We start from the raw sequence: 18,798 nt of genomic DNA on the forward strand, positions 1-18,798 counted from the left end.
AATGAGCAGCGGAGCCTGCAGACGGCGGAGGTCAACGGGAGGGCTCAGACAGTAAACGCTCTGCTCATACAGAGGCCAGCCCTCAGCCGCCTGACAGCTCTGGACACTAGGCAGGTAAATATTTCCATTGCCCTGGGATGGGTGCTGCCCTGTGCAGCGTCGGAGAGGGAAGATGGAAGGAGCTTCTTTCCCCACGCAAGAGCTGGAGGCCGGATCATCTCCTATCCATAAGGGGAGCTGGCTGAAGGGAATCCTGCATCCCTCCTGGTTGGTCAGCAGGAGGCTGCAGTCTGCAGGAGGGGTACATGCCCGGGCCATGCTCCCCACAACCTCTGCCCTCTTGCCCAAGCCAGGTCAAATCGGCCTCAGCCATGCTCTGGCCAAGGCCCCTAGTGGTTGGTCTTGACACTGCCCCACTTTGGAGCCCGTTCCTGGAAAGCCTGCCGGAGTCAAGCCAGTCCCCGCCTCCCGCTGACGTCCGTGCAGCACCTGCTGCAGAAGGGGAGAGGGAGGGGGCGATGTTATAAATGCGAAGGGGACAGAACTGAGCCCTAGAACGTCACTCGTGCCCTGGGATCCTTCGCCGTGTTTTAGGATGGAGCTGCCCCGGGTGCCCTGCAGAGCTTGGGACGTTTGTCTCCTCAAAGCTTTGCTGGCTGAGTTTATGGGCACCGGGATCTTTCTCTTCACCGGGTTGGCCTCCATCACTCCTTGGACTCAGCCTGCAGTTGACCCAGGGAATCCGGGCATCACTGGCCAGAGCCAGTCCTCCGGGGCTGGTTCTGAGCCGAGCGGTACCATGTACTCAGCCGTTGCTGCCACCCCCAGCCTGGGGGACGTGGGGACGCAGGCTCCTTGCAGCTTGGCTTCCCCCAACCCGCTCCACGTGTCGCTGGCCTTCGGGAGCTCGGTGGCTCTCATGTCCTATTGTGCCTTGCCCCTGAGCGGTGGTCATCTGAACCCGGCGGTGACCGTCTCCATGCTGGTGGCTGTGAAAGTGAGGCCAGCCTGGGCCATGTGCTACATCCTGGCACAGCTGCTCGGGGGCATCACCGCCTCGGCTCTCCTCTACGGGCTGACTCCAGAACATGCCCGGGGGGAGATGGGTGTCAACAAGGTGAGTAACGAGTCCCAGGGCTTTGGGGAGTTGGTTCTTCTAGGAGAGGTCCCAAGCAGGAGGTGGGCCATGGGCATTAGATATGGGCCTGGATCAAACCCAACTCTGTGCGGCCCTAGACTGGGTGGGAAAGGGGCTCTGAACTTTGTGTCGGAACCAGTTTGTTCTGACCCTTTCGAAATGACACGGTTTGGCTTTTCATTTCAAAACAATGTTTCGTTTTGAAATTGAATTCGATTTACAAACCAACCGACCAAATCAAAAACCAGAGGCTGAAAAACACCCAAAGGGGAATGCAAAAGCTGAAAAAAAATAGTTTGGTTTCCTTTTTTTCCCCCCATCTTGGTTCAGGTGTTTTTCAGTCTGAAAAGAAGTTTTTGTTGTTGTTTTTGTTTATTTGTTGTTTCAGTCAGAGCAACTGAAAAAAAATCCAGTTTCGGTTCAAAACGAATAATTCCCCCCCCCGGATTTTTTGCCTTGGTGACCAAACCGAAAAAACCAATCCTTTGCTCAGCTCTAGTGTGTCGTTTGTTTCCAGACACAAAGAACGAGCCAGTTACTTTCAGTTCCAGATGAAAAGAATTTTAGATTAAGGAAACCAATCGGAAATTAACATCTCCAGGGGAGAGAGCGCGGTGTGTGTGTCTGGGGTGAGAATCTGCACTGAATTCAGCACACAAAGGATGCCTGTCACTGCAGACAGGAAAGCTCCAAAGAGGGCAGAACAAAAACTGGGGTTAGGGACAGGTCTGCACTTAAAACGCTGCATTGGCATGCGGCCGCACTGCCGTAGCGCTTTTAAGGAAGATGCTGTAAGCCAACAGGAGAGAACTTCTGATAGCTTAGTTAATCCACCTGCTGTCTACACTGGTGCTTAGGTTCATGTAGCCACGTGCATTCGCATCCCTGAGCGAGGTAGTTATACTGAAGTAAATTTGTAGTGTAGACCAGGGCTAAGATAGAGCTGGGCAACATTTTTCGGCTGGCCAAAACCTTTTTTCGGTGAAAAGGGCAGAGTCAGCACAACACCAAAACATTTTGCAAATTCATGCCAGTTTCACCAAGTTGTTTGGGTAAAAATAAAGTGTGTGCACCTTCCTCTGAAGATTCATCTGTTCCTGGATGGGACAGGAAACTGGGCTGGGGGAGGGGTCTCCTCCTGCCATGGCACTGCCTGTGTTCTGCGGGTGTTAGAGCCAGTTCCAGTAACAACTCTTGCGATACGGCCTGTCACACCACAGATGTGGTTTTGTCCCCCTGGTTCGGAGCCCTTCTGTGCAGCGGTGTGTGGAAAAGGATGGTGGAATGTGCTAGAAAGCTCTCCCGCCAACGCAGCGCTGTCTACACCAGGGACTAGGTTGGTGTCACTGCATTCCTCAGGGGGGTGGATTTTTCACACCCCTGAGCGACATAGTTCTACCGATGTATGTGTGTAGCGTAGACCTGGCCTGAGTGTTGCCAGGCTGCTTCAGTCCATCCATCAGTCGCGGCTCAGCGTGGAGCTTGGGATAGCGCTGAGGGACAGACTAGGCACCACACAGGGCAAAGGGTGAGGACCGGACAGGCAGAGGGGGCTATTCGTAGATTCCAAGGTGAGACGGGACCGCTGCGATCATCCAGTCTGATCCCCGCACAACACAGGCCAGAGAATAATTCCTAGAGCAGATACGTCAGCAGTCATTGGCATTGCCTCTAGGTTTGCAGGCAGGTTCTGGCCCCCATTTGCTAGAAGGCTCCGGGTTTGCAAGGGGGAACCTCTTATTGCTGGGGGCGTCCATGGGAAGACACAGTCCGTGCCCTAGTCTCCTAACATGAGAGTGACGGCAGACGGGGTTGCAAGCTGAGGGGCTGGGCAGCTCTTCACGTCTTGTTACTAAATGCCCCCCCCTCCAACCCACCGGAATCCCCTCCCGGGGCACAGTGTCCTCCCTCACCAACCCCCACCGCACGGTCCACCTCTTCCTGGCCCACGCGCCGCGTGGCAAGGTGCCCCACTCTCCCCTCCCTCAGCCCCAGCCCCGCCCTCCTACCTTTCCCCTCCACATGACTCCTGATGCCAGGGCAGGTCCCAGGGCTGTGAAAACAGCTCCCGTTCCCCCATCGCCTGCCCTGCCGAGCTACCTGCCTGAGTAGAGAGCCCACTCCTGGGCCCCTGGCACCCTTCTTCTTCCTGCTCCCCCAGCCAAGCGGATTGGCAATACAGCAGCCTGCCAACGCAGAGATCCAGGGCACTCCCTTGTCCCAATCCCCCACCAGCAGCTGTTACTGACAGCCAGGTACTGTTTTTTGCTGCCCGAGTCACAATTTGCTACCCCCACCAGCCCCCATCCTCAGGGCCAGGCCAGAGCTGAGGTGTTTGGCAGAGAAGAGCATGGGGGTGGTGGTCGGGGGGACGGCCTCAAGACAGGCACGGGCAGGGGGAGCTGTACATCAGGATTCAGAGCATTGGCAGAGGTGGGGTCTCACCTGAATTGCAGGGGGTTTCGCAGGCCAGGAGAGAGGCATGTTAGCAGAAATGTGCGAGGTCTCAGGATTGCAATAAGTAGGGTGACCATTCCCAAAGGGAAAACAGGACACCACACGGGGCTAGCCCAAAGCTCCCTGCCCCCACAATGGGGCTGGCCCCAGCCACTCACCTGAGCCCCCCTCCCAGGGAGCTGGCGTTGCTGCTCGCCCAAGCCTTACCTGGCCTCCCCCATGAGGTTGGCGCTGGCGTCGCTTGAGCCCTGCCTGCCACCCGCCCGAGCCCTGCCTCCTCCCCATGCGGGGCTGGGATCTCCGCTCGCCACCGTCCTGCCCCCGCATGTTCCACCGCATCCCACTTTTTGACAAAAAAACGTTGTTGATCGAGTTGATGAGAGCCAATGGGACAAACGCTCACCTTGGCCAAAAAATCCGGGACAGGGCTTAAAAAAAGGGATGGTCCCAGCCAAAACGGGACCTCTGGTCACCCTAGCAATAGGAAGCTCATCACAGAGTGGTGTAGGACCACATGGGGAGGAGCAAGATTTATCTGCACGGTGCCTGGTTCTCACCAGTGCAGCAAACCCCTCTCACGAAAATCTCCAAAATTGGGACCAAACACTTTGGAAAGAAAGTCGGGACGTACATGAAGTCTGCTGCTGGCTCCCAACAGCCCCATGAAACTAAATGCCACTGACGTAATCCGCTTGTTCTTAGCATTTCTATAAAGCTGTAGTGACCTTTACGTTAATTGCCACATCACAAGGGATTGATACGAGACTCTTTGCAGATCTAGGGATTAATACCCCTCTCCAGGCTAGGACATGGGAAAGGAACTGACTGGAATAGCTACCAGAGTATTGGTCTTGTCAGGGAATACACCCAGTGAAACCCTGGCCTTACTGAAGTTAACAGAAGTTTTTTCCCCAGTGACTTCAATGGGGCAGGACTTCCCTGCCATCTCAATCTGGTAGTCATAGAATCACAGAATATCAGGGTTGGAAGGGACCTCAGGAGGTCATCTAGTCCAACCCCCTGCTCAAAGCAGGACCAACCCCAACTAAAAAGTCTAGTCTTGTCTGCCCTTGAAACTAAATGCACTGTAGGGGGACGAGCCTGAATAGAGCCGTGTGAATAAACATTTCTTTTGGTTCATTGGATAAACCAACAAATCTGGAAAAAAAAAAATCAACCCTGGAAATCAATTTTTGGTTTTTTGTTTCTCTCTTTTTCGGTGAACCAAAAAAGTCAGGGAAAAAAAATGTTTTGTTTCACGTGAGGTTTTTTTTTTAACCTTTTAAAATAAACTTAAAAGAAAATTCAAAACCAAAAGTTGCTTTGCATAGAAAAACCGAAGCAGTTTGATTGTTTCAGCTTTTTTTCCCAATTCTGTGAAATTGACATGAGTTCACTAAATGTTTCGGTCGATCTGAATCTGCATTTTATTTTTTGGGGGGTCAAAAAAAAAAAAAAGGGTTTGTCCAAAAAATGTCCTCCAGTTTTAATCCTGAGCTGACGGCTTTGGGGGACTGGGCAGGATGGACTTGTTGACCCAGCTGAACTTTTCCAGCTCAAGGGCCCAGATCTGAGGTCCTGACTCAGGTCAAACTCCTAGTGAAGTGAATGAGGGTTAGGCAAGGATTTGAACGGGGGAGCCCATGGTGCTGACTGACATGCACTGCACGAGTTTGCTGCTCCGGGACAGCACCCTGATTCTGCTCTCACTTGGCACTGAACTCTCAAGGACGGTGGCATTAGCTACTAGTGACAATGACCAGCTGCACAGCACCCAGCGCATCAGGGTGAATGAGAGTGGGAGACGGGTGAAACCAGTGGTCTGCCCCTTTCCCTCACCCTGTGCCTGTCATGGCTATTTAGATTCTAAGCTGTTCAGGGCAGGGGCCATCTACTACTCTGTACAGCGCCTAGCACAGTGGGGCCTCAAGCTTGGTTGGTCCTTCCTGCAGCAGGCGGGTAGCTGACCTACTTCTGCTAGGTTGGCCCTGTGTTTAAAATGCAGAATTCCTGCCTACATCACTACAGTGGGAGCGAGGTGCTGTCACAACACATGTCTTACTAAGTGAGGAATCCACCACACGGTCAGAGGACTCGTTGCTAACACACACCAGCAACTGAGCTCTGATCCGTACGGAAGGAAAATTGTAATACAATGAGAAGCTTAGTCAAAAAGGCCCTAAAGTTAAGAGTAAAGGAAGTAAAATCCCTAGAGGTGGCATGTGCCACTGTAGCATTTGTAGTGTAGACATTGTGACGCTGGCAGAGCAGGTACCAGCTCATGCCATGGTCCCTGGGCCTCGCTGAACATAGCTGGAAACCAGTCTGGCTCGCCTGTGTGTTAGTATTGTTAAAATTGACATTAGAGTTATAAGAATATGTTTAGTGTTTAGACTTTATGAAATGCTTGTCAGATGCAGCATGTATTAATCGAGCTGTATCCCATGTCAGAAGGCAATAGTTAAGTGTCTGCTCTGTAACTAGGAAAGTGTTTGCTATAACTGTAAAACCCCACAGTCAGGAGAGATGCATCAGCAAATGTGAAATACTAGTTCACCACCAGAGGTGTCATCTCCTCCCTAACAAAAGAAGGCCTAAAGACACCAGACAAACCATTGTGGAACATCAGGGGACAAAAGACTTTGTTGATTTCCCACTCCACACACACCCTCATGAAGAGGATTTGTGCACAAGATCTCATCCTATCCCAGCTTGAAAGCTGGGGGAAGGAAATAAAAAAACACATAAAGAGAAATTATCATCACTATGATGCTTGGAATTTGGAGAGGGCAATATTTGTAAGCATAAGTGCAGGATTGTTAAGCTGGTTAGTTTGGGTTAACCTTAAAGCACATATAGAGCTTGCATATAGAATCATAGAATATCAGGGTTGGAAGGGACCTCAGGAGGTCATCTAGTCCAACCCTCTGCTCAAAGCAGGACCAACCCCAGCTAAATCATCCCAGCCAGGGCTTTGTCAAGCCAGGCCTTAAAAACCTCTAAGGATGGAGATTCTACCACCTCCCTAGGGAACCCATTCCAGTGCTTCACCACCCTCCTAGTGAAATAGTGTTTCCTAATATCCAACCTAGACCTCCCCCACTGCAATTTGAGACCATTGCTCCTTGTTCTGTCATCTGCCACCACTGAGAACAGCCGAGCTCCATCCTCTTTGGAACCCCCTTTCGGGTAGTTGAAAGCAGCTATCAAATTCCCCCTCACTCTTCTCTTCTGCAGACTAAACAAACCCAGTTTCCTCAAGAGCCATATGTCCCAGCCCCCTGATCATTTTCATTGCATGTACAACAGCTAAGCTTTTGAAACCTAAGCCTGTCATTCATTAGTGGGTATGTTTACCTGCTTTCACCCTGTAAATAACTCTCATTGTCCCTCCCTCCATTTGTGATAGCGTGAGCACCTCACACTAGCCCAGCAAGAACTGAATTAGGCCAACTGGACCCAATTAGCTAATGAGACTGCCAACAGGGGGAGCTTTAGGCTGGAGGCAGCTGATTAGGAACAGACTCACCTGTGCACAAAGAGGCAGGGCTTGTATAAAGCCAGGTAGTTAGCTGCATGTTGGGGCTTCTGCTGCTGAAATAGGACAGCTGCTTTCTGGGATGAGGGAGGTGTGTTTAGGGGTCTGCTGCTGGAAAGGCTGACGGGAAACAGGCTGCAGTCATGCCCCGAGTGGAGGGAGTTGTAAGCTGGCAAACCTGGGGGCAGGGGGAAGCTGGAGATGTAGGAAGACGCCCAGGGAAACAGCAGTAAGAGTTAGGACTTTGGCTGCTTGTTATAGGGTCTCTGGGCTGGACCCCAGTGTAGAGAGCAGGCCTGGATTCCCCTACCAGCCACTGGGGAGTAGCCAGAGCATTGCAGGCATCAGCCAGACAGCAGGTCTGGAAAGCCTGTGAATTCCTTGGAAAGGGAGGATTTTAGTGACTTTGCTGTAGGGCTAAGCTACAGAGAGGAAGCTGTAGGCCTGGGAGTCTGCAGGACAGCAGAGCAAGAGAGGTCAAGGGAAGACCTCACTGAAGGGAGAGCGCAAGCTGGAGAGCTAATCCCCCAGGGCAGCCAGCAGGGGGTGCCATTTGCAGTGAGTGGCCCCTCTGACAGTGACCAGGCTGGTGATAGTGACTGTGAAATGCTCAGGGAGAGAGAGACTACAGAAATCAACTCAATAATAATGGGGGATTTCAACTACCCCCCCATTGACTGGGTACATATCCTCTCGGTATGGGATACAGAGACAAAGTTTCTTGACACTTTAAATGACTGCTTCTTGGAGCAGCTAGTCCTAAAACCCACAATTCTTGATTTAGTCCGAAGTGCAGTACAGGATCTGGTCCAAGAGGTGAGTATAGTTGGATGGCTTAGTAATAGTGACCACAACATAATTAAAATTTAACATCCCAGGTGTGTGTGGTGGGGGGGGGGACACCACAGCAGCCCCCTGTGGTAGCATTTAATTGCAGAGAGGGGAATGACACAAAAATGAGGCAGTTGGTTAAACAGAAGTTAAAAGGGACAGCGCTAAAAGTGAAATCCCTGCAAGCTGCCTGGAACGTTTAAATACACCATAATAGTGACTCAGATTAAATGTACACTGTAGCTTTAGAAGGACCAAAAAAAGCCACCATGGCTAAACCAAAAAAGTAAAAGAAGCAGTTACAGGCAAACCGGCATCCTTTAAAAAGTGGAAGTTAAATCCTATTGAGGAAAATAGAAAGGAGCATAAACTCTGTCAAGTGAAGTGTAAAAAATATAATTAGGAAGGCCAAAAATGAATTTGAAGCAAAGATTCAAAGCAACAGCAACATTTTCTTTAAGTACATCAGAAGCAGGAAGCCTGCTAAACAACCACTCAGACCACCGGACAATCGAGATGCTAAAGGAGCACTCAAGGACGATAAGGCCATTGCGGAGAAACTAAATGAATTCTTTGCATCTGTCTTCATGGCTGGGGATGTGAGGGAGATTCCCCAACTTGAGCCATTCTTTTTAGGTGACAAATCTGAGGAACTGTCCCAGATTGAGGGGATTTTGGAACAAATTGATAAACTAAACAGTAATAAATCACCAGTACCAGATGGCATTCACCCAAGAGTTCTGAAGGAACTAAAACATGAAATTGCAGAACTACTAAATGATAGGTTACAAACCTATCATTTGAATCAGCTTCTGTACCAAATAACGGGAGCATAGCTAATGCGATGCCAATTTTTAAAAATGACTCCAGAGGTGATCTTGGCAATTACAGGCCAGTAAGCCTGACTTCAGTACTGGACAAATTGGTTGAAACTATAGTAAAGAACAGAATGCTCAGAGACATAGATGAACATAATTTGTTGGGGAAGTGTCAATGTGGTTTTTGTAAAGGGAAATCATGCCTCACCAATCTACTAGAATTCTTTGAGGGGGTCAACAAGCATGTGAACAAAGGGGATCCAGTGAATAAAGTGTACTTAGATTTTCAGAAAGCCTTTGACAAGTTCCCTTACCAAAGGCTCTTAAGCAAAGTAGCTGTCATGGGATAAGAGGGAAGGTTCTCTCATGAATTGGTAACTGGTTAAAAGATAGGAAACAAAGGGTAGGAATAAATGGTCAGTTTTTTCAGAACGAAGAGAAGTAAAAAGTGGTGTCCCCCAGGGGTGTGTACTGGGCCTAGTCCTATTCAACATTTTAATAAATGATCTGGAAAAAGGGGTAAACAGTAAGGTGGCAAAATTTGCAGATGGTACAAGACTGCTCAAGATAGTTAAGTCCACAGCAGATGAGAAAAGTTACAAAGGGACCTCACAAAACTGGGTGACTGGGCAACAAAATGGCAGATGAAATTCAGTGTTGATAAATGCAAAGTAATGCACATTGGAAAACACAATCCCAACTGTACATATAAAATGATGGGGTCTAAATTAGCTGTTACCACTCAGGAAAGAGTCAATGTGCAGCGGCAGTCAAAAAAGTGAACAGAATGTTGGGAATCATTAAGAAATGGATAGATAATAAGACAGAAAATATCATGTTGCCTCTATATGAATCCATTGTACGCCCACATCTTGAATACTGTGTGCAGATGTGGTCGCCCCATCTCAAAAAAGATATGTTGGAATTGGAAAAGGTTCAGAAAAGGGCAACAAATATGATTAGGGGTATGGAACAGCTTCCATATGAGGAGAGATTAATAAGACTGGGATTTTTCAGCTTGGACAAAAGATGATGGGGGTGTGTGTGTGTGATAGAGGTCTATACAATCATGACTGGTGTGGAGAAAGTAAATAAGGGAGTTTTATTTACTCCTTCTCATACAAGAACTAGGAGTCACCAAATTAAATTAATAGGCATCAGGTTTAAAACAAAAGGAAGTATTTCTTCACACAACACACAGTCAACCTGTGGAACTCTTTGCCAGAGGATGTTGTGAAGGCCAAGACTATAACAGGTTTAAAAAAACCCCAAAACCCTAGAAAAATTCATGGAGGATAGGTCCATCAATGGCTATTAGCCAGGATGAGCAGGGATGGTGTCCCTAACCTCTGTTTGTTTGCCAGAAGCTGGGAATGAGCGACAGGGAATGGATCACTTCTGTTCATTCCCTCTGGGGCATCGGGCATGGGCCGCTGACAGAAGACAGGATACTGGGCTAGATGGACCTTTGGTCTGACCCAGTATGGCCGTTCTCATGTCCTTAGGCACTGATATGATAAACATGAGTAAGAATTTAAAAAAGGGAAGGGATAGAGGATGCGGTGTGTTTGTGATCATCTGTACAGGTGCAAGGGAATGTGCTGGCCGGGTGTGCCCATACAGCTCTGGGCAAAGGGCTGGTGTGTGGGTGTGAATTTGGGGGTGGTGGTGTGTGCATGGTTGAGGGTATGTGTGTGTGTGCCTGTCTCTCAGAGCATGGGGCCAGTGAGTGTGGAACTGCACTATATGGAGGGGAAGTGGTGTTGCATCTATGGGATCGCACACTTGTACGCTGGTTTATGGTTGTAGGTGCAGGTTGCCTGACGTCTCTGGTGATAATAATAATACTAATACCTAGGGATTTCCATCAGTATAGCTTAAAGCCCTTTACAAGGAGGTCTGTCTCATTATCCCCATTGTACAGATGGGGAAACTGAGGCACAGAGCAGGGAAGTGACTTGCTGAAGGGCAGCCCAGTAGGCAGTGGCTATGCAGGGAACTGAACTCTGCATGCCAGTCCAGTGCCCTCGACCCTGTTTGTAAATGAGGGTGGAAGAAAAGAGGGACAGTAAGGCACATCCCACCATTGCTGCCAGGGCATGAAGGGCTTTGGCCTTAATAGAACTACCGGTGAAATTCCTCTGGCCGGCAGCTGCCTGTGTTGTGGTAGCCTGCCCTGTCCTCCTATGCTGTGAACACCCCTGAGCTGGGCTGGGAACCCTCCCGAGTCATTATCTGCACTGGTGCCTGCCATTCCCCATAGCCAAGCAGAAGCCGGGGCCTGGCCCAGCCGAACCTCTCCACCTTGTAATGCTGTTGTTGTGTCTCTGGTTCTGAAAGCGCAGCTGGCTCCGGGGGTCACGATCCTGCAAGCCCTCGGCATAGAGGTGATCGTCTCCTTCCAGCTGGTCCTCTGCATCCTCGCCACGTCCGGGAGCAAGAGAGACCCTGCCAAGGGCGGGCATCTGGTCATCGGGCTCTCGGTCATGCTGGGGCACCTGGCTGCCGTGAGTACTTTGGTCACCTCAAGCTGGCAGCAGCTCGTCCCTTTCAGGAAGCCTGGTCCTGCAGGCCACGTTTGGGAGTCTTTGGATTTGGACTCACGGAACTCATGCTGCCGGGTTGTAAAAGTGCCGTGTAGATGTGGGGCCCAGGCTCTGTGACCCTCCTGCTCACATGGGGCCCACAGCTTCTGCTCCAGCTTGAGCCCGAAGGTCTAGACTGCAATTTACAGCCCTGCAGTCCACGCCCGAGTCAGCAGACGCAGGCCTGCTGCAGGGGTTTTATTGCACCCTACGGCGTCGGGCTGATGCATCTGTAGAAATTATCCTGCTACTTGGGATCCTGGCGCTTCCCTCCCCCTTGACAACTTCTGCAGCCTCCGTATTTATCTCGTGTCTCTGTCACTCTTTCTCTCCAGATCGGTTACACCGGATGCAGCATGAATCCCGCCCGGTCACTGGGCCCCGCTTTGATTACTTTTGAATTTGCTAATCACTGGGTAAGTGAGCAATTTCCAAGCCGGGTTTAGACTGTGCGGTGCTTCAAGTACGGTTCTTTTCCAGCAAGCGACTGTACAAAGGGGTCTCTGGGTTTATCGACTACTCAGATCAAGTGTGCCCAGGTTCCAAGTAAAACGATCGGTAATTTCTAGCTACCCCCCTGGCAAGAGACTCCTGGGATCTGCAGGTCAAGCTGAGTCCTCTCCTTTTCATGCATTATCCCCCGTAATAAAGGCAGAATTAGGTCCATTGGAGAGAATAACCACAGCTGGCCTTCAGAACAGAGCCTGATTCTGATCTCACGCCGGTTCCATACCGGTGTCACTCCACTTAGTCCAATGGGTCGTGTCTGATTTACAATGGTATAGGGGAGCGCCTAATCAGGCCCCAGCTCCCTGGGAGATGAAATGCCGGACGGTTTCAGCGAGGATTGTGTTTGCTTTGGGCAAAGCGTGGCGTTTTTCGTACCATTGCTGACAATTCTGCCTAACTTTTCTTCCTCTGTTTGAGACTGATGACGCCAATTTCCTTCTTTGCTTTATGAGGGCGATGGAATGTGCTTCCCGCACGGTGGGTTATTAAAGCTCTTAATCAGGCTACGTGCAGAGCGCAATCCTGTGCAGGCTTCCCCGGTTATTCATGTCTCCATAAAAAGACTCAACTTGTAATGGAATTGGGGGGATTTTTAAAAAAAAAAAAAAGGCAAAACACCCAATTGTTGTGAATCTCATTGCCTTTTCTCAGAGAATCTCAGACCCTGACCCCGCTGGACTCAAGGAGAGTTTTGTTATTGACTTCAAGGCCCTGAGATGTTCTATGTTTGAGTCGGGGGCAGGTGAAGGAACTTCCAAAGCTGGGGAACCCCTCACAAAGTGACCGGTGGGTGTGATTATACTTCCCACTAGGAGTTGGCCCAAGCAACTACAATGAGAGAAACAGAGCAATTCCCTCTGCTGAAGTGGTAGATGCCTGTGGGCTGCAGCCTCAGCCGGTGCAAATAGGCACCTCTGCATTTGTTTGAACGGAGCTGGGCTGATCTACACGAGCTGGGGATCTTGCCTCGTATTTTCAGTGATGATGATCCTGGATTCTCCCTCAATGGCGACTGTGGCCACAGTTACACACACCAACCTATGTTAAAAGGACATTAAACAGTGCCCATTTCAAGGCCCTGCTCCAAAGCATGGAGGCGCTGGAGCTTCTCAATGAGACGGCGCTGGGAATTGTTTTAACATGGGCCAAGCAATGTATTTCCCCCTAATTTCGTTCTTAGAAAGGGCTGAACCATTTTTTGCTGAAACTTCCCCCCCAAAATTCAGCCATACTACATGGGGAAAGTCAGCATGAACAATTAATGTTTGGCAAAGATATAAGCAACTGTAACCACTAAAGGGTCTTATAATGGGAAGTGTCAGGCAACCTTAACTATAGGCACTGCTAGCATCTCTGCCTCTAATATAGATGGGTAGGGTCAATCTAAACGAGATAACACTGCTTGGATTGCTGAGTCCCAATCTTCACAGTGCCTGGCTGTGGTCTAGAGAGGGCAGAGGCTGGAACAATTTTTTATAGTGAAGGTGCTGAGTCATTGAACCAAACTCTAAATCCTGCATACGATGGAAACCGCTTCAAGCCAGGGGGTGTAGCAGCCCCCAGCACCCCTAATTCCAGCACCTTTGAGAGAAGGGTGACATTTTTCATACCAAACATTTGTTTGGTGAGAAGACAGATTCAGTGACACTGAAACTGTTAGCAAATTTGCGTTGGTTTCACGGAATTGTTTTAATTGAAACAACAACAACAAAAAAGAAAATTCTGAAAAACGGAAATATTTCATTTTGACATTTTTGAAATGAAACATTTCAATTTTTCAGTTCGAAAAGATTTTTCTTTCAAAATTTCATTTCATTTTATTTAAATGAAATAATCAACAACGTTTAAAAATGCTTGCAGTCAAACCGAAATGTTAGACCCCGGGTCAAACAGAACATTTCATTTTGATCCAAAATGAAATTTTTTTACACTTTTTGATTTGACAAAAATTCTGAAAAAGATTTGTTTTCTGTTCAACCTGAAACAAGGGATTGGGTTGTTTTTTTCCCCCAATTTTTCAGAATTGCCAACAAATCAACAAGTCTGTTATTCACTTAGCTCTGCTTCAGACCATGAGTTACCCACTAAGATTATATTGTGAATGAGTTTGAACTATCAATGCATTTGAGAATATCCTACATCAGTTTGCTCCCAGAGAAAGAGATTGCTTTAGCAACCTGGACAGTTTGCTCCAGGCAAGTAACCAGGAGCAGCGTAAGTGCCTGAAAAGTTGCGGGGCCACAGGTGCCGAAACTGATCCTGCCTCCTTGTGCCACACTGCCCCTTCTCCCTGAGGCCCTGCCTCTGTACCGCCCCTTCTCTCTAAGGCCCCGCCTCCACACTGCCTCTTCCCCCCCCCAAGATCCCGCCCCCTGCTCACTCCTCTCCTCCCCCATTGCTTGCCCTTATGGCTAGTAAAAAGTGGGAGGGCATAGCCCTATCCCCCCTGTTCCGATTCCCCTGCAAGCGAGGCAGGCCCAGAGTTGCCCACTCTCATTAACATCTCTGCTCCTGCTCTCTGTTCAGGTCTTCTGGTTGGGCCCACTTGGCGGGGGTCTGGCTGCAGCCATTCTCAATGAGCTGGTACTGGCCCCGACAGGCAGCGGTTTCCGCCAGTGGCTGGCCATGCTGCAGGAGGGACCAAAGGCTGAGCTCAACCTGCAATCCAAGGCTGAGAGCACCACCCAAGAGATGGGATTGAGCGAGACGCCCTGAGGAGCAAGGACAGGGATGTACCAAGAACAGCTGTCGAACAATGCAGTCTCGTGTCTGGGGACTGATGGACCATGGGAAGCATCCAGGATGCTAGCTGCCGCTGTCCCTGTGCTTAGAGCTGGGATATTTACTAGGTTTAGATCATTGGGGACATATTTCTTTTGTTGTCCTTTGAAACCCAGGGTGGAAATGGTTTGATTTTTTTTGTGCCCTTCCCAGTTTGCCTCCCAGATTTCCCCCAAACCCAACAAATTTTCCCAGCGATGTCCTCACTCTTTCTGAACTGAGGGTGTGCGCGTTAGTTTGCTTTGACAGTGAACATGGTGATATTGCTCCTCCTGGGAATCCCGACTTGCATTGTGTCCATTGCCATAGTCACGCTGAAATACCCAGGACATTTTTCATACTGAATAATCAATTTGAGATTTCATTGGGAAAGGATGGAGGTGAAATGGCCCAGCTTTCATGTGCCTGTCTCTGTGAAGGTCTTTTAGCCCTCCCCGGCAGTGCCACTGTGTGTGGGACATCAGCCATATGCCTCCTTCCTGCCCAGACTTAATCAAGACACTGGATTGTATAAAAATATTGCTCAGGCGTGCAGGAGTGAAATCAGGAAGGCCAAATCACACTTGGAGTTGCAGTTAGCAAGAGATGTTAAGAGTAACAAGAAGGGTTTCTTCAGGTATGTTAGCAACAAGAAGAAAATCAAGGAAAGTGTGGGCCCCTTACTGAATGAGGGAGGCAACCTAGTGACCGAGGATGTGGAAAAAGCTAATGTATTCAATGATTTTTTTGCCTCTGTCTTCACGAACAAGGTCAGCTCCCAGACTGTTGCACTGGGCAGTACAGCATGGGGAGAAGGTGACCAACCCTCTGTGGAGAAAGAAGTGGTTCGGGACTATTTAGAAAAACTGGACGTGCACAAGTCCATGGGGACGGATGCGCTGCATCCGAGGGTGCTAAAGGAGTTGGCGGGTGAGATTGCAGAGCCATTAGCCATTATTTTTGAAAACTCATGGCGATCGGGGGAGGTCCCAGATGACTGGAAAAAGGCTAATGTAGTGCCCATCTTTAAAAAAGGGAAGAAGGAGGATCCGGGGAACTACAGGCCAGTCAGCCTCACCTCAGTCCCTGGAAAAATCATGGAGCAGGTCCTCAAGGAATCAATTATGAAACATTTAGAGGAGAGGAAAGTGATCAGGAACAGTCAGCATGGATTCACGAAGGGGAAGTCGTGCCTGACTAACCTAATTGCCTTCTATGATGAGATAACTGGCTCTGTGGATGAGGGGAAAGCAGTGGATGTGTTATTCCTTGACTTTAGCAAAGCTTTTGATACGGTCTCCCACAGTATTCTTGCCGCCAAGTTAAAGAAGTATGGGCTGGATGAATGGACTGTAAGGTGGATAGAAAGCTGGCTAGATCGTCGGGCTCAACGGGTAGTGATCAATGGCTCCATGTCTAGTTGGCAGCCGGTTTCAAGCGGAGTGCCCCAAGGGTCGGTCCTGGGGCCGGTTTTGTTTAATATCTTTATTAATGATCTGGAGGATGGTGTGGACTGCACTCTCAGCAAGTTTGCAGATGACACTAAACTAGGAGGCGTGGTAGATACACTAGAGGGTAGGGATCGGATACAGAGGGACCTAGACAAATTAGAAGATTGGGCCGAAAAAAACCTGATGAGGTTCAACAAGGACAAGTGCAGAGTCCTGCACTTAGGACGGAAGAATCCCATGCACTGCTACAGACTAGGGACCGAATGGCTAGGTAGCAGTTCTGCAGAAAAGGACCTAGGGGTCACAGTGGACGAGAAGCTGGATATGAGTCAACAGTGTGCTCTTGTTGCCAAGAAGGCTAACAGCATTTTGGGCTGTATAAGTAGGGGCATTGCCAGCAGATCGAGGGACGTGATCGTTCCCCTTTATTCGACATTGGTGAGGCCTCATCTGGAATACTGTGTCCAGTTTTGGGCCCCACACTACAAGAAGGATGTGGAAAAATTGGAAAGAGTCCAGCGGAGGGCAACAAAAATGATTAGGGGTCCGGAGCACATGACTTATGAGGAGAGGCTGAGGGAACTGGGATTGTTTAGTCTCCAGAACAGAAGAATGAGGGGGGATTTGATAGCAGCCTTCAACTACCTGAAGGGGGGTTCCAAAGAGGATGGAGCTCGGCTGTTCTCAGTGGTGGCAGATGACAGAACAAGGAGCAATGGTCTCAAGTTGCAGTGGGGGAGGTCCAGGTTGGATATCAGGAAAAACTATTTCACTAGGAGGGTGGTGAAACACTGGAATGCGTTACCTAGGGAGGTGGTGGAGTCTCCTTCCTTGGAGGTTTTTAAGGCCCGGCTTGACAAAGCCCTGGCTGGGATGATTTAGTTGGGAATTGGTCCTGCTTTGAGCAGGGGGTTGGACTAGATGACCTCTTGAGGTCCCTTCCAACTCTGATATTCTATGATTCTATGATTCTAAGACAGGCGTAGCGGTCGGTGGGTTTTCGGTATAGGGTGGTGTTAATGTGGCCATCGCTTATTTGTACGGTGGTGTCTAGGAAGTGGACCTCCCGTGTAGATTGGTCCAGGCTGAGGTTGATGGTGGGGTGGAAGCTGTTGAAATCATGGTGGAATTCTTCCAGGGTCTCCTTCCCATGGGTCCAGATGATGAAGATGTCATCAATGTAGCGTAGGTAGAGAAGGGGCATGAGTGGACGAGAGCTGAGGAAGCGTTGTTCCAGGTCAGCCATAAAAATGTTGGCATATTGTGGGGCCATGCGGGTGCCCATGGCGGTGCCACTGGTCTGGAGGTATATATTGTCACCAAATTTGAAATAATTGTGCGTGAGGATAAAGTCACAGAGCTCCGCAATAAGTTGTGCTGTGTCATCATCAGGGATACTGTTCCTGACAGCTTGTATTCCATCTGTGTGTGGGATGTTTGTGTAGAGAGCCTCGACATCCATGGTGGCTAGGATGGTGTTTTCTGGGAGGTCACCAATGCATTGTAGTTTTCTCAGGAAATCTGTGGTGTCACGGAGATAGCTGGGAGTGCCGTAAATCTGATGAAGTGGGTTCCAGCCCATGAAAGCTTATGCCCAAATCAATGTGTTAGTCTTTAGTGTGCCACAGGACTCCTCCTTGTTCAAACAATGATAGAATATGAATGCACATTTGCAGGTCCTTGTTCTCCACGAGCGATGCTGTGCAGAAGAACAAGAACCACATCCAGTTGGGGCTCAGGGGTTAGCAGAGATGACTGGCACCTTGGCTCCTTCAAAGTCAGCCAGCAGTAGCTGGGCCCCAGGACAAGCCACAAGAACCAGCCAGTGGCTCTCAGCAGGAAAATAGCCACCAAGAAGCTGGCTACAGCTGCCGGGATCTCCAGAAAGGCCACCGAGAAGTGCTGCAGTTCCACCATTTGCCCAACAGACACTGTGGTGGCGCCAGCAAAGCCAGCAGTATGAACTTTACTCCTGGGGGAATTCTGCACCACTGCACATCTCAGTTCCCTCTAAGCTGCGCGGCCGCAGCCTATTTAGTGCCGCACCGCCGCTCCCATTGAAATCAGAGGGGATTGGGCTGTTAGAAAGGCGATTCTGTCCCAATAGTGCCCATCACCGCCAGGTAAAGAGACAAATCTTAAGATGGTTAAAGAAAATTTAATTTCACAGCATCCTGTCTGGCAAGAACTCACCTATCAATAGTTGTGATTGTGAAACCCCCACTTCTTGTTATTTTGTCTTTATGTCCCCACTTCTCCATTGTTAAACTGTATGGAATCTGTCTGGTTCTTTGATTGTTTCTGTCTGCTGTAGAATTAATTTTGCTGGGTGTAAACCAATTAAGGTGGTGGGATATAATTGGTTAGATAATTATGTTACAATATGTTAGGATTGGTTAGTTAAATTTCCATAAAATGATTGGTTAAGGTATAGTTGAGACTATTACTATACAAATTGGGGGCAAACAGGAAGTAGGTCGAGGGAAAAAGACAAAAGGAAACTGGACCCATTGCTTGCTGGAATCTAAGCCCAATAAACATCAAATTGTCTGCACCTTCGGACTTCTAGTTTTGCAGCTCCCTGTTTACGTGAGAAGAACCAGGGAGTGGAGGGTGAAGGGATAAACCCTCGAACATCTTGGTGCCATGACTCACATGCATTGCGTCAGACAGGTGCGTGGCAGCCTGTAAGTCCCTCTCCCCAACAGTG

The 18,798-nt window shown here is 49.2% G+C and overlaps 1 protein-coding gene across 1 annotated transcript; it reads left to right on the forward strand.

Moving 5' to 3' along the window:
- Window positions 1-507: 507 nt before the first annotated feature.
- LOC103307011 (aquaporin-5-like) lies at window positions 508-15,096 on the forward strand. Its single transcript, XM_008176932.3, has 4 exons — window positions 508-1,117; window positions 11,128-11,289; window positions 11,703-11,783; window positions 14,404-15,096. The coding sequence occupies exons 1-4, from the start codon at window positions 596-598 to the stop codon at window positions 14,590-14,592; spliced, it is 954 nt and encodes a 317-aa protein (XP_008175154.3). The 5' UTR covers window positions 508-595; the 3' UTR covers window positions 14,593-15,096.
- Window positions 15,097-18,798: the final 3,702 nt, after the last annotated feature.

Source organism: Chrysemys picta, chromosome 24, assembly GCF_011386835.1.
Source record: "Chrysemys picta bellii isolate R12L10 chromosome 24, ASM1138683v2, whole genome shotgun sequence".
Classification (NCBI taxonomy): domain Eukaryota; kingdom Metazoa; phylum Chordata; order Testudines; family Emydidae; genus Chrysemys; species Chrysemys picta.

Coding starts and splice junctions, on each gene's coding strand:
- LOC103307011 (XM_008176932.3), top strand. CDS start 596: ATGGAGCTGCCCCGGGTGCCCTGCAGAGCTTGGGACGTTTGTCTCCTC. Junction 1,118..11,127: donor GGGAGATGGGTGTCAACAAG/GTGAGTAACGAG, acceptor CTGAAAGCGCAG/CTGGCTCCGGGGGTCACGAT. Junction 11,290..11,702: donor TGCTGGGGCACCTGGCTGCC/GTGAGTACTTTG, acceptor CTTTCTCTCCAG/ATCGGTTACACCGGATGCAG.